The 14,781-nt window shown below is 44.6% G+C and overlaps 1 protein-coding gene across 1 annotated transcript; it reads right to left on the bottom strand.

Moving 5' to 3' along the window:
- Nucleotides 1–1,327: 1,327 nt before the first annotated feature.
- On the bottom strand, nt 1,328–14,116 carry LOC105917706 (inositol-3-phosphate synthase 1-A). The gene is made up of 10 exons (XM_012852578.3): nt 13,974–14,116; nt 13,732–13,893; nt 4,383–4,512; nt 3,677–3,870; nt 3,440–3,589; nt 3,130–3,348; nt 2,867–3,031; nt 2,665–2,778; nt 1,740–1,957; nt 1,328–1,593 (listed from the first exon to the last, which is right to left on the bottom strand). Exons 1-10 carry the CDS (start codon nt 14,085–14,087, stop codon nt 1,392–1,394), a joined length of 1,668 nt encoding a protein of 555 aa, XP_012708032.2. The 5' UTR covers nt 14,088–14,116; the 3' UTR covers nt 1,328–1,391.
- Between the last annotated feature and the right edge of the window lie 665 nt (nt 14,117–14,781).

The raw sequence follows: 14,781 nt of genomic DNA, 5'->3' as shown, positions 1-14,781 counted from the left end.
AATTTGTAAGGAGATTCTGGGTAATCTTCAGAACTATAGCTTTAATGCATTAAAACAGAAACTGATAAAGCCTGACCAATTTTGTTGGGATGGGGGTGCTGAAAATCTTTCCTTTTTCAAAATATTACAGAAAATATCTGAGAACCACTGCCTTAGAGCTCAAAGAGCTGCAAAACATATAGCACCTTGAGCGCCCATCTGACTGAATATTACAGTAACAGAACACACCCTAAGACACCCCACACATACATACACACACAACATTCCACAATTGACAACCTGATCAACTCTATGCGAAGGAGATGTGTTGCACTGTGTGAGGCAAATGGTGGTCACATCAGATACTGACTGGTTTTCTGAGTCCCCAGACCCCCCCCACAAAAAAAACTGCACCTTTCAGAGTGGCCTTTTATTGTGGGCAGTCTAAGGCACACCTGTGCACTAATCATGGTGTCTAATCAGCATCTTGATATGGCACACCTGTGAGTTGGGATGGATTGGAGTGCTCACTATCTTAGACTTAGACTGGTTTGTAAACAACATTTGAGGGAAATGGTGATATTGTGTATGTGGAAAAAGTTTTAGGTCTTGATGAGTACATTTCATAAAAAAAATGGTTTGTATTTTTGTTGAGTGTATATACACAGACACACTTTTTCTTTGCAGGACACACACATTTAGTGACCTTTATTCTCAGACTCCTAGATTCCAGTGCAACAAATTGCTTTCCTTACTGTTTTAACTTTTAAATACAGTCTGTTTAAAAAATAAATAAAAACTTGTCAATTCAAGCCCCAACGACGTGAGGCGCCTCAATAAGAGGAAGGACACGTTTAAGAAAAACATCCAAGTCTTAACTTCAGTTTATTGTAGAATAATCAATTTCACACAAAAACCTTTTAAAATTCTACAATACAGCAGATACAAGATGTCAAGACAAAAGGAGAAAATACAAATAAACAAAACAAGACAGTGAATTCAAGATTCTCCTTTTCCCATCAACTTCATATGGTCTCCATTCAAATAGCAGCAATGCAATAGTCATATCAACATTAGGTTTGCAAAACATCTCAGGTATATACAGTACAGTTGTACACTAAAAACCTATATCAACTAAACATAAGCCTACTTTGTAAACTCGTAAAAAACAGCCTAAAACATTTTATAAAACTGCAAAATGTTTAAAAATGTTAGAGCATATAAAGAGTTGGTCGATTTCTGCGTGTAGTTCCAAAAAAAGATCTAAATAACCGTGGTCCCTAACCACAAGCAGATTTAGCTAATATCTTTTGCTACAGATCAAAATTTGATCGATCAGGGTGTTCGCTCATCTCAAACAATGCAGTAGAATTTACAGCAGTCCGATGCGGGCTTCAGTGCGATATCTGCCATCACATGGCACAAGCTGTGTCGCTCTCGTGTGCATAAATGCCGTTCGTCAGCGGCACAGGGATGTGGTTCCCGTTGGCGAGGGCGACTTTTTTCAACGTGGCCACGTCGTTGGTGATGTGGGTCGCGTGCGGAGCCAGGAAGTTCCTCTGCAGCTTGTGCTCCAGCAGCATGTGGTTCTGGGGAGGGAGGCCGAGGCACGCCCTGGACAAGACGAGGGGTAAGAAACAGAGCAAATTACTTGAAGATCTTCAGCATTCATGTTTCTTTTGTTGGATAAACCCCACGTTTTTCCAAAGGTTATTGGCGAAAATAAACCCCACGTTTTTTCTTGTTAAACTAACGCATACCTCATGATGTTTTCTATGCAGGCTCTCTGGCGGAAGAAGGCATTGATGACTGGAGTCCCTGATGGGACCAGGGGGGCCTTGCAGAGGAAGGAGAGCAGAGCGAGGACGCTGTGGAAGGACAGGAAGTCCTCCTCTCCCTGAGGCCTGACGGTCACACGCTGGCAGAGCTCCGTCAGGATAACCAGGTCCAGTATGATCGGGCTGGCCAGTAGCGAGTCCTGTTAAGATTCAAGGGTGAAAATTGAGAACTAATACTCTAACCAATAAGAGGTGTGAAAAACAAAACCCCTTTCTTTGAAGTTGTATTGATTATTATTAATATTAGACTATAAAAACACATGTTTCCATAAATTAAGCTGTTAAATATATAATTTCTGTCTCTGATTTACATCTAAGCAGTTGCTGGAAGGGGAGTTCTGCAGTGCAGAAATGCTTGTCGTTTTGCTTATCCACCACTAGAGGAAGACAATGTCAAGATTTTCCCAACTCAGCACCCGGAATCTTGAATTTGGCCCTAATTGGAACAATAATCCTGCACATGCTCTGATTGTTTGAAAATAAAAATCTGCAAAGTGTATGTTTGAGTTCTCCCCATTTACTCTGATACCCCCCAAATCAAATCCAGTGCAATTGCCTTGAAAGATCACCCAAGTAAGAGAGTTTTCTTACAAGGTACAACAGTATGTAAATCCTTGTTACATACTCAATTATTTATTGCGCAACGTGTGAAGATAAGCACACAGGATGTTTTGTTTCTGGTGAGTCTGTAGCGTAATGAGCTAAGTAGGTCTGTGACCTGCAGGTGTCTCTTTGCATTAGATCTAAGGCCTAAAAAGTTGGATTATCATCAGGATCAGTCACTCCTGAGCCTCTCTGCAATAACCATGCTTCCATGGACATCAGTGGTTTCCTCGGCGATACCAACCTCGCAGGTGTTGTGAAGAGCAATGGTGTTGAGCCCTCCCATCATAATTTCGGACGTGTACTCGTCCATGGCACGCTTGCTGTCCCGCACATACGGGACGTATTTAATCACCACCTGAAACAGGACGGAGACGTTTCAGAGGCTTTCTGTGAACATCCACGCATACAGCCATGTGTGTGTGTGTTTGTCATATTTCACTCACACAGTGGTCAGGTTTCTCCCCAGGCTGGTACAGCACAGGATTGGACTGGACCATGTCGTCCACCACGTTGCTCTTGGAGATCTCCTTGGAGCGGAACTGCTGAGGGGCGGACAGGTTCTTCCCGTCGTTGTTGCCGAGGTGGTTGTAGCTGACGATGGACATTGGCTGTCGAGGCGAAAACGAAGACAGTGAGGCTGCTTTCCTCATCATTTTCCCCATGCTTTGCTTTTCTGCTAAAATGTTGAATATTTTTTTTATCTTACCTTGATACCCGCGCTGATCAGAAAGTCCACCAGAACTGACTTGATCTTGGTCTGACCAGACTTAAAGTCGTCGCCGCCGATGAACACGCCTCTCTGCGTGGCCAGCTCTACGGCCCCTGGGACGAAGGTGTTCTGTGGGGAGCCGTTGATGTAGGCGCAGCCCTCCAGTATGCTGGCTACGGCAAACAGAGTGGAGGGGGAGATCTCCGCAGCTCCGGCCTGAGGAGGAGGGAAAAGATGAAGATTAGAGATCTGACGACTTCACGCTGACCCACACAATGCGCTCTCTGTGCACAGCTCTCTTTCTCACCTGAATTCCAGCCAACAGGTTCTTGGCCGTGTCGTTGACCCCCGGAACGATGTCGCAGAAGCGCTCGGTGTTGGCCGTCCACAGAACTATGACTTTGTCGACACCGCTGGACCGACGGAAGTCTCTAATGTCGGCTCTGATCTGCTCCATCTGGAAAGTAATTTAAGCTTTTAATAAAATGGCTTAGACAAAATAACAATGATCCCTGAAGACAATGGGAGTGGCGGCATCCATTACCTGCTCGGCCATGGTGCCGGTGAGGACATTGTCAGCCCGACTCTCCTGGTTCGCCGCGATAAATTCGGGTATATAGATGGAAGGCCTGGGCTGCAGCCTGGTCATGTACGGTCGCAGCTGCTCTTGCAGGGACCAGTCGAGCACCTCCGCCCGCTCCATTGCTCTGCCCAGGTCCAGTGAGGAGATGTCCCAACCTGAAAAACACAACAGTTTACATTTTACTTTTCCAACAACTAAAGATGCAACATTATTCACCAGCTCTCGCAGCTTCATCAAAGGAACCCTTCACTACATTACTTCATGTCAGAGCCAGCACTGCTGTGCATTTGTTTTCTTTTTATGCTAATAATTCAAACTTAAATTTATTTGAAAAAGAATGGAATGTATGGCACATGAAGAAGCTGCAGGAAAACATTTTAATTTAGCTTCATGAGTTGACTAGAAATAAAGGATTAAAAAATCTATGTAGGGTATCAGAAGTCAAGAAATTTTAGGGGGAGGCCCTGCTGGCCTGGGGGCCCTAAGCAGGGACATTGCTTGCTTTGATTTAAGCCAGCACCGGTTCACATTAACTTGCTTTCTATTAGATTTTCAAGCCTCCGCTGTCAGATTTAACTAAGAGAAATTGTCCTACACTTTAGTCTCTTGGATACATGCATTCAGGTTTTAGAGGTTAAATGAGGTGAATGTCTTGGATCCGTCGTACCGTCAAAGACGATGTCATTAGGGTGCACCATGGGCAGCAGGTCACGGAACGGCACGTTGACCTCTCCCTCCAGCCCCGAGCCCAGACAGACCGTGGACGCCTGAAGCAGGGAGCCGAAGTAATTTGCTTTCTAAGGAACAAAAGGGAGAGAAAAGGGGGAGGGGTGGGAAGAAGCTGAGTTCATTTTCTTATAGGTCAGATTAAATTATACTAAACACGTTACATCACATAAACCAGGAAATTTGGTCTTATAAGGAAAACACAGCCCTTGGCTGCAGAGGGTAGTGTTGCATATCTAGGCCCTTTTATGGAACATTTCTAAGGACTGATGGTTAAGAATCAACACTCCACTGAGCCGCTATAAGACGTTAATAATCAGTGGTTCCACCACAGTGAGGATGGGGTCGCACTGGCCGCCGTTAACTTACCTTGCCAAGTTCACAATTGTGTGTGTATATATATATATATATATATATTCAAGTTTTCATAAATACTTTTCTCCCCATTTGATTTAAGGAGATGAGTACAAATTAGAAGTTCAAATTGAGCCCACCCCAATATATGAGGATGGCACTGCGGCAGACATTTAGCTATGGGGGTTATTGCGGCGTATCAATTTAAAAACTTATCCAAACGCCGCGGCCGGCTGAGACAAGGGGTAACGGCTACTGACGACGCGTCACGCTGAACCATTACACACGTTGATGTCGTTTTATTCTTCCATCTCACGATCTTAACACAAAACTTTTACTTACATTTATGAGCCGTGCATGGATACATCAAACCGTGCGTTGATGACGGTTAACAGAAAGTTTCTCCCCAAGCTCACCCAGCCGCCGTAATCCAGGTCGCTGTTGAACTCAGGTGAGCAAACAAACTAATACAGATGACACCACACCCACGGTGCCACCCACAGATACCAGTGACGTCACATGCGGGTTCCCATACACCCATAGAGAGGATATTATTGTCAGAAGAGCACAACAGATACAGCAAAACAAAGTATGGCTCCTACATTTCCGGCCCCAAATTATTTCATGATAATAATTCACCACCACCATCACCTTGTAGGAGACACCAATGCACATTCAAAGTGAACACACAAGTTCATCAAAGTCCAATTTATAGTCTTAGATGCAAGCAGTCTAATAAAGTCAGACCAGTCCATTCAAAAGCTCAAAGTTCATGCCCAAATAATCCACAGGTCTTCACTGCTCTTCTGCTTCCTGCAGAAGACAGACTTTGGTTATTGGCCTGTCCAAACAACTTGTTTTAGTTTTAATCCGTACACTCCGAACTAGTCCATTTTTGTCTGGAACAGTGTCCACAATTCTTCCTGTAGTCCAAGTATTGCGCGGTGCCATATCATCCACTAGCACCACTAGATCTCCAGGAACGAAGTTTCTCCGTGCAGTATTCCATTTCTGGCGCTCCTGAAGCTCAGGAAGATACTCCTTTACCCAGCGCTTCCAGAACAGATCCGCCATATACTGCACTTGTTTCCACCGACGACGAGCGTACAGATCCTCCTTCTCAAACACTCCAGGTGGCAACAACGGCTGTGTCTTGAGAAGAAGTAGATGGTTAGGTGTTAATGCTTCCAGATCTTGAAGATCTGTTGATGCTTTTGTTATTGGACGGCTGTTAACAATAGATTCAGCCTCACAAAACACAGTCACCAAGCCTTCTTCGTCCAAGGTCTGAGTCTTCAAAATAGAGTTGAGCACCTTACGAACTGAACGGATCAACCTTTCCCAAGCACCTCCATGGTGTGATGCTGCTGGAGGGTTGAAAACCCATTTCACATTTTTTTGTAGCAGCACGTCATTTATGAGTTTGTGGTTCAGTTTTTCAATGGCCTTCCTTAATTCTCGTTCAGCGCCCACAAAGTTAGTACCGTTATCTGAACGGATTTCCAGGACTTGACCACGACGTGCAATAAATCTTCTGAGACCATTAATAAATGAGTCTGTGTCCAAAGATGATAACACTTCAAGGTGTATGGCTCGTATCGCCAGGCAGGTAAAAATGAGCCCATACCTCTTGACCACAGCTCTTCCACGCTTGACCTCAAATGGTCCAAAGCAGTCCAAACCAACTCTACTAAAAGGAGGCTCATCAGGAGTAATTCTGTTATGAGGAAGATCGGCCATTTTTTGATGTCCAGGAGCAGCAGACAAACGACGGCAGATGACACACTTGGCCAGAATTCTTCTTATGGCAACACAGGCGCCAGGAATCCAATACTTCTGACGCAGATGAGACAGCATGTAGTTTCGTCCACCATGTCCTGTTACTTCATGTACATGATGGAGAATCAAATTAGAGATGTACAGATCTTTTGCCAGTATAACTGGATGCTTAGCTTCAACTGGCATAGAAGCTCTACTAAGCCGCCCCCCGACCCTAATAAGACCACCATCCAGGAACGGACTTAGCTTGAAAAGGTGACTCGTCCTTCTCACACCCTGCCCTTTCTCCAAGTTGGCCAGTTCCTCTGGAAACCTTGTTCTTTGGCAAAAACGAATTATAGCTGATTCGGCCACAACCATGTCTTCCATGGACAGAAAACATTTTGGCAATTGAGCTTTAACATTTTTCATCTGAGCCTGTACTTCTTTCTCCAGCTGCTCGGCATTCAGGTCAGATTGAAGAAGAGTTTCTCTCAGCAGCTTTCGATGTTGTACCAGAGACACCAGCACGGTCTTAAACTTGAGAAACCAACCCACAGCCCTTTTGAGACGAAGCCAGGAGGAAAAGTAACCAATGAGCTTCTCCATTGGACTGACCTGCTCAACTTGAACAGTATTTACAAACTCAGTCCGAACCTCTGGGTCTCCAACAAGAGAACTTTCCAAGATCTCAGGGTTTTTGGGCCACCTGATTTCAGGCTCGCATAGAAAATCAGGACCGCAGAGCCACACACCAGTCTTCAGAAAGGACTGAACTTTAACACCTCTGGAGGCAAGATCCGCAGGGTTGTTAGATGTATTCACGTATCTCCACTGAGAGATGTCAGACAGCTTTAGTATTTCAGACACTCTGTTTGCAACAAATATCTTGAATCTTGATGTTTCATTTTTTATGTATTTCAAAACAGATGTGCTGTCTGTCCAAAAAACTGACTCCTGAAGGTCCATTTGCAATTCCTGTCTCCACAACTTGTCCATCCTACTAGCCACGACTGCAGCAGTAAGCTCCATACGGGGAATGGTGATAGGTTTTAAAGGAGCGACACGTGCCTTCCCCATCACAAATGAACTGTGAAGATGTCCTTTGTTGTCTTGGAGTAGTAGGTAAGTCACAGTTCCAAATCCCTCCTCACTTGCATCTGCAAAGTGGTGGAGCCGAGCAGAAACAAGGTCACCAAAGTCAACAGGTTTTAAGCACCTACTGACTTTGAAATTCTCAAGGTGATGAAGGTCCTCCAGCCAGGACATCCATTCTCTGGTGACAGAGCAAGGCAAAGGGTCATCCCATCCCAGACGCTTCCGACAAAGGCCTTGGAGGAATATCTTGGCAGACAAAACAACGGGTGCCAGAAAACCAAGTGGGTCATAGACCGAGCTGATCACAGACAATATTCCTCTTCTTGTGATTGGTCGGTTTTTGAGGATGATTTTAAACTTGAATGAGTCAGACTGTACACACCACTGCACACCAAGGGCACGCTCAACAGGCAAGGCATCACTGTCCAGATCCAGATCTTTCACTTCTTTGGCTCGCTCCTCCTGAGGGATAGTAGCAAGGACTGTGCGTCGGTTACTGATCCATTTTGTGAGTTTAAACCCACCTTTAGCACACAACATGATGAGCTCTCCACACAAAGACACAGCTTCCTCTTCAGAGCAAACAGACACCAAACAGTCATCAACATAAAAATGGTGTAAGACTGTGTTAATAGCCAAAGGACTGAAATGCTCACGATTGTCCTCAGCACACTTCCTCAGAGCGAAACAGGCACAACTAGGGGAGGAAGTAGCGCCAAATAGATGTGCCACCATTCTGAACTCCACCAGCTCCTGACTACAATCTCCTCCTGGCCACCACAAGAACCTCAACAAATCACAGTCCTCAGCTGGCACTCTGACCTGATGAAACATGGCCTCAACATCTGCCATGAGCACCACAGGTTCTTTACGGAATCTTGTGAGGACTCCTACAAGCAAACTTGTGAGGTCTGGTCCTTGCAGAAGTTGTGAGTTCAGTGATGTCCCCTGAAATGTGGCACCACAGTCAAAAACTACCCGCAGCTTCTTCTTTTTTGGGTGATATACCCCATGGTGCGGTATATACCACACCCTCCCATCACAACGGGCCAGCTGCTCAGTTGGAACTCTCTCTGCATAGCCATTAGCCAGCATTTCAGACATGAATGTGGTGTAGTTTGTACAAAAAGACGGATCTTTATTCAAACGTCTTTTGAGACTCAATGCACGCTGTATTGCAACTGTCCTATTGTTTGGCATTTTAAAATGTCTTTGCTTTACTGGCAGACCAATACTGTAATGACCATCAATGAGCTTGGCCGACTCTAAAACAGACTTCATGAAGCGCTGATCCTCCCTTGATAGCCCAAATTGTTCTTCATGCAGGGTCTCAGGGAAATCAACCTTCAGCTGCTTCTCCCAAAGCTCATCAAGCCTGGCCACAGAGATCCGATTCACTCTAATGTCAGGAAGCACATACTGGTCACTGATCTGGTAGTCTCCTCTGAGCGGGCCATTCACTGTCCAACCCAAGATGGTCCTGATTGCATAAGGACCTCCATCCACAGAACGAACCACCTCCCATGGCTCTAGAACTTGAGGTACATTGGTCCCAATCAGAAGGTCCACATCCGCATTGATCTCTGGGATTTTTATATCACTAAGGTGTGGCCATCTTATGAGATCTTTTGAGTGTGGTATGTTCCCTTGATGTACAGGCATGCTTCTCTGTGTAAACATCTCAGGCAAACTACAAAAGTTGTCTGAATCCAGCCCAGCAACTTCTAAACCAGACAACATGTAGCTGTCCACAACTTTTTCTTGACCCATAGTCCTGAGGAGTATTCCCAGCTTCCGTCCTGTCAGATTCAGCCGGTTCATAAGTCGTTCTGTACAAAATGAGGCAGTACTCCCCGGATCCAAGAATGCATATGTGACCACAGTCTCGTTTCCCTTTTTGGACTTCACCTGTACAGGTAGGATAGAGAGCGTACAGTCCAGTCTACCGGCCCCAGTCAAGCCACTAGACTGCACAGACATCAGAGCACCTTCTCTAGCCACTTCCAAGTCATTATTAGCCTGTATTGCGCTCATTTGTTTTGCTTTGGAGTGGACATGCAGCAATGTGGGGTGCTTAAGGTTGCATACTCTACACAATAATCGTTTTCTGCAATATTTACTCATGTGCCCAATGCACAGACATCCAAAGCACATCTTGTTTTCCTTCAAAAAAGACATCTTCTCATCTTGAGTCCTTTTATCCAAGAGAAGGCAAACATCCAAATCATGTCCAGCTCCACAAAACGGACACACCTTATCATGTGAGCTACCTTTTTTGTTTCCAGGCTCCACTTTCTTCTTGGCAGGTGCTACATTGGTGGCAAAACTGCTGCCTCTGGCTCTTGAGTTAGTCTGAGACTTGACAATTTTTGCATCTCTTTTTCCTGTAACAGGTGCATCTTGTATGTTTCCAAATAAAGGGTCACTTGCAATCTTGACTTGCTTTTCCAAAAACTCAACAATGTCGGGAAATGTGGCTCTACGATGGAATTTCTCCTGTATATCACAGGCCACACTTCGCCACCGATCCCGCAGCTTATAAGGCAACTTCTTCACTATGGTTTGCATATTTGTAGGCACATTCAAGTCACTTGCAGTAGTTCCCATAGCGTTATAACATTCACGCAGCAATAGACTGTAAGCCTGTAAAGCTTTGATGTCTTCAGCTTTAACCATTGGCCATAAAAGCACCTTGTCCATATAAGCAGAAGCTATTTTGAATGGGTCACCAAAATGCTCAAGAAGTAGTGACTTTGCCTTAATGTATCCATTAGAAGGTGGCAGATGTTGACAGCTGCGAACTAAATCTCTGGGCTGACCTCTAGTATATTGTTCGAGGTAATACAGACAGTCCTTATGACTTTGTGTTCTTCCTTCAATGTTGTGCTCAAATCCCTGTATGAAGGTCTGGTACTGCAGTGGGTCTCCATCAAATATCTGCAGGTCTCGCTTAGGTAAAAGGAAAAGTGACTGTTGTTCAACCAATAACGATGTTATTTGATTTTGCCTCTCTAAAACTGTGAGGAAACGCTGATCAGGGTTATTCTGCCTTACAGGTAAAGTTGGGTCAAACTGGGGGTGAGTTTCTGATGGATGTAAAGCACCTCCAGGTATTACACGCGGATCAGCTCCGGTCACAGCAGCAGGCAGGCCAGCAGCAACAGGTAGCGTGGAGAGAGTTGGCTCACCAACCCCAGTCAGAACAGCCGGCATACGATCAGAAGTGGACCTATTGGGCACTGCAGTCACAACAGTGGTCAGAGTAGGAAGACCAGTCATATTAGCAGGCAGCATAGGCAAAGTGGGCATCTCCATTTTGTGTGTCTTTGGCCTCACAGCATCATAACCTAAAGGCAAAACACCATCTACAGCCTCCAAAGCCGATGACTGTGTGGTGAACTTAGATACAAATGCTGCAGCATCAACATTTAGCTGTGTTCTTTTACTTTCTTTTAAATAGGAATTCATGCCATCTGATTTGGCAGACATGTGAGACACATGAGATCCCTCTAAAGCCTTTAACACACTCACTTTAGCCACAGAAGCTGCCAGATCCATGTCTAAATCCAGCTCCTCCTTCTTTCTTCTTAACAGCTCCTGCTGTTCCTCCATTTTTCTCCTCAGCTGTTCCTGCTGTTCCTCCAGAGCATGCTTCTCCTTCAGCAGCTTCTGACGAGCCATAAGAGCAGCTGCTTCAGCCTCAGCTCTCAGCCTGGCTGATGATGCAGAGGACAACGTTTTACTCACCACCGTGCTGCGTTTCTTTGATCTTTCGGACACGTTAGAAACACTGTCACATGGCCTGATGTCATCTTCAACTGCATTATCAATGTTATCTTTGGAAACAGCAGGCCCCAAACATGCTACGACAGCGCCCTCTTGCACATCAAATAGCCATTTATTAGTTTTTTCCACAAAAGCGGTTTTATGTTCTTCAATACTGTAAAACCAAGCATTTTGTTTTTCTTGTTCTTCAGGAGGGAGCATGGCAATCAGAACAGCATGCATATGTATTGCCTCTTCAAACATACTTGAAATTTTTTCAAGATATGACTTTACTTTTTCTACGCTGTCAACACTTTTCATTAGGTCTTTAATTTCTTTTATTACACCTTTGATATGTCTTACTTTTCTTTGCCGTTCTTCTTGAAGCTTCTCCACTTTAAGTTCAAAAGCCTTGGGTGTAAGTTTTATTTGTCTTTTCTCTCTCGTTTCATTTCCAACATTTGATCTGGTATCCATAGACTCCATTTTTTTATTCGCCAAAACAATCCAAAAATCACAAACCACAAAGATTTCTGCTTGTAACACTCACACAGCGGCTTAATTTATGGCTTAGGTTCTACGTAAACAAGGTGCAACGCGTTGTCAATCATTCCCTCTAACTATCCAGCGGGGCTAAACTAAACTCAACCCTAGTCTTCTGTGTATACTAGCGGTGGGTATTTATGTGCCTATTTACCGATAGTCTTGAACCAGACTGACCGTCTTAGAACCAGAACTACGGCGGCACTCCCAAGCGCAATGCTTCACCCGCTTGACACACGAAACAAACCACTACAAAAAGTGCCAAACAAACAAAACCAGTACATCACCTTATGTGAATGTACCGCTGAACCTAGCAGGGAATATAATCACGCAGAACACAACAGATCCAATCCAAAATGATGCAGTCTATCTTTTCACCGTAGGAAAGTGTGATAACAGAACGAGCAGCAGCAACAGGTTTGTGAATGAATGGGCGTCTAATCCAGCGTGCGCTCACGTCTATCATTTACAACTTTAAGAAAGCAACCAAAAAACGCCCAGCGTTGTAATGACAATACGCTTAAATCTGCGCTTCAACAAAATTTCTGTTAACAAAATATTGCGGCGTATCAATTTAAAAACTTATCCAAACGCCGCGGCCGGCTGAGACAAGGGGTAACGGCTACTGACGACGCGTCACGCTGAACCATTACACACGTTGATGTCGTTTTATTCTTCCATCTCACGATCTTAACACAAAACTTTTACTTACATTTATGAGCCGTGCATGGATACATCAAACCGTGCGTTGATGACGGTTAACAGAAAGTTTCTCCCCAAGCTCACCCAGCCGCCGTAATCCAGGTCGCTGTTGAACTCAGGTGAGCAAACAAACTAATACAGATGACACCACACCCACGGTGCCACCCACAGATACCAGTGACGTCACATGCGGGTTCCCATACACCCATAGAGAGGATATTATTGTCAGAAGAGCACAACAGATACAGCAAAACAAAGTATGGCTCCTACAGGGGTTTTCGTGTGACTTTCCCTCGTCTTGCAACACTTTAGACATGCCCCTGTTGGTGATGAAGTCGAACCATGCGCCAGGATATATCTATTACACTGGACGAAATATGAGAACAAGTTTATTACTGAAAAGGTGTTTTCCACAGTTTTGCAGAGGAACCCTTTACAATAAAGATCAATGGCAGTATTAAACATGGGAGATATGACTTTGCCAGCAGGGGGCGTCATGTGGGAAAACATGAACAAATAAAGATGACCGTCAACCAAAGTTACTGATGATGCTGAAGTTGGTAACTGATTCACAGGTTATGAATTAGGGCTAAATCAAAGGATATTTATGTGTTTTTGGACTTCATTTGACCTTCTTTGGTTTACATGTTTAAACCAGCAAAGGTTGAAAATGGATCAATGTTGAACAGCGATTGTTGAAGGAGACATGTATTAATCAATTATTAAATCCACCTAACAAAATCAGATCAGTATCAGAAGAAGCTATTCACGGAAGAAAAAAACCCTCTACTTTAAGCTTTTAATAATTACTTTTACTTTCAATTTTTCTACATTTTATTCCAAATTGCTTTAATTCTGTTTTTATGTTCCAATGTTTTAATCATGTAAAACACTTTGTGTTGTCCTTGTCCTGAATTGTTCTGTACAAATAAATGTGCCTTGCCTCAGACAACAGACAAGGTTGCGTGTAATTAAGTGGACCCTATGGATAGTCAGCGTTCCTATTTTCAAATCTAAGCTTAACTTTTCTCTTTCTTTCCTACACTTCACACTGGGTCTTCTCCGCTCACCTTCACTCCGTTTTTGGTCCTCCAGGTGAGACCCAGCTTGTTGGCCAGGACGGCGGCGGTGACGGTGGTGCCGTTGTTGCCCCCCCAGCCCACCAGCATCACGCCCAGCCGGGGGACGCGGCGCTCGGTGCGGAATGTCATCTCGGTGCTGCGGGGGGTCACCTGTGAAAGCCGCGGAGACAGACGTGAGCTACAGAGCCTGTGCGCAGGCGCGCCTTTTACTACTGCGTGACTTTACTCACCGTGATTCTGTTCCCCTCCTGATGCACAGAGGAGGTTTGGTAGGAGTAATGAGCCTCGATGTGAGTGTCTGTGTACTTCACATTAGGGCTGCTGATGTGGATGTTCACGGACATGGCTGCAGAATCTAGAAAAAAAAAAAGAAAAGAAAAACACAAGTTATTATAATTTAGAATAAACCACTTCCGGTCACTTCCAAGCTTCCGCACAGCAAGAAACACTAACTAACCTAGTTTTTCTTCTTCAAGCGGAACAAAAGAGAAAGCTTTCAGTATTAGCAGACTGCGTTGATCTCGTTGTCCTTATTGAAGTGCCGGGTTACTTCAGCTGGTTGCTCCTGGTGGTAGACTCGTCTTCCTAGTGCGCAGGATTCGTACGACCCAATCAGCGCGCTCCCATCGCTTTATATAATGCGCGGGGCCGCAGACAAAAGACCAGCGCGTGGCACCGCCAGCCAATAGGAGCGCTACTTCCCAGCCCAGCATCCTCGGGGAGGGACCGCACACAAGTTAAAATATTCCATTCTAGAGGGTTCTGATAGAGAAGAAAATCTTCCACTGACATGGGGTCTAATGTCGGATCTTTCTAGAATTACAAAATGCACATTGCCGACGTCGCTCTTTAGTCATTAATTGCTTGATTTGATCACTTTATGACCCAATAAAGCAATCATAGACACTTACGATCAGGTAAACAAGGCCGATTGTTTACAAATGATGACAGTGGCGCATCTTTAGATAATTAGCAAATTAGACGCATCATCCCTGTACCTCCACATACAAACTTATTGAGACAGGTGAATGTGATTGG

Source organism: Fundulus heteroclitus, chromosome 19, assembly GCF_011125445.2.
Source record: "Fundulus heteroclitus isolate FHET01 chromosome 19, MU-UCD_Fhet_4.1, whole genome shotgun sequence".
Classification (NCBI taxonomy): Eukaryota; Metazoa; Chordata; class Actinopteri; order Cyprinodontiformes; family Fundulidae; genus Fundulus; species Fundulus heteroclitus.
Note: the sequence above shows the minus strand (reverse complement) of the source record. Positions and strands in the feature narration are given on the sequence as shown.

Coding starts and splice junctions, on each gene's coding strand:
- LOC105917706 (XM_012852578.3), bottom strand. CDS start 14,087: ATGTCCGTGAACATCCACATCAGCAGCCCTAATGTGAAGTACACAGAC. Junction 13,894..13,973: donor AGGAGGGGAACAGAATCACG/GTGAGTAAAGTC, acceptor CGGCTTTCACAG/GTGACCCCCCGCAGCACCGA. Junction 3,032..3,129: donor TGATCAGCGCGGGTATCAAG/GTAAGATAAAAA, acceptor TCGCCTCGACAG/CCAATGTCCATCGTCAGCTA.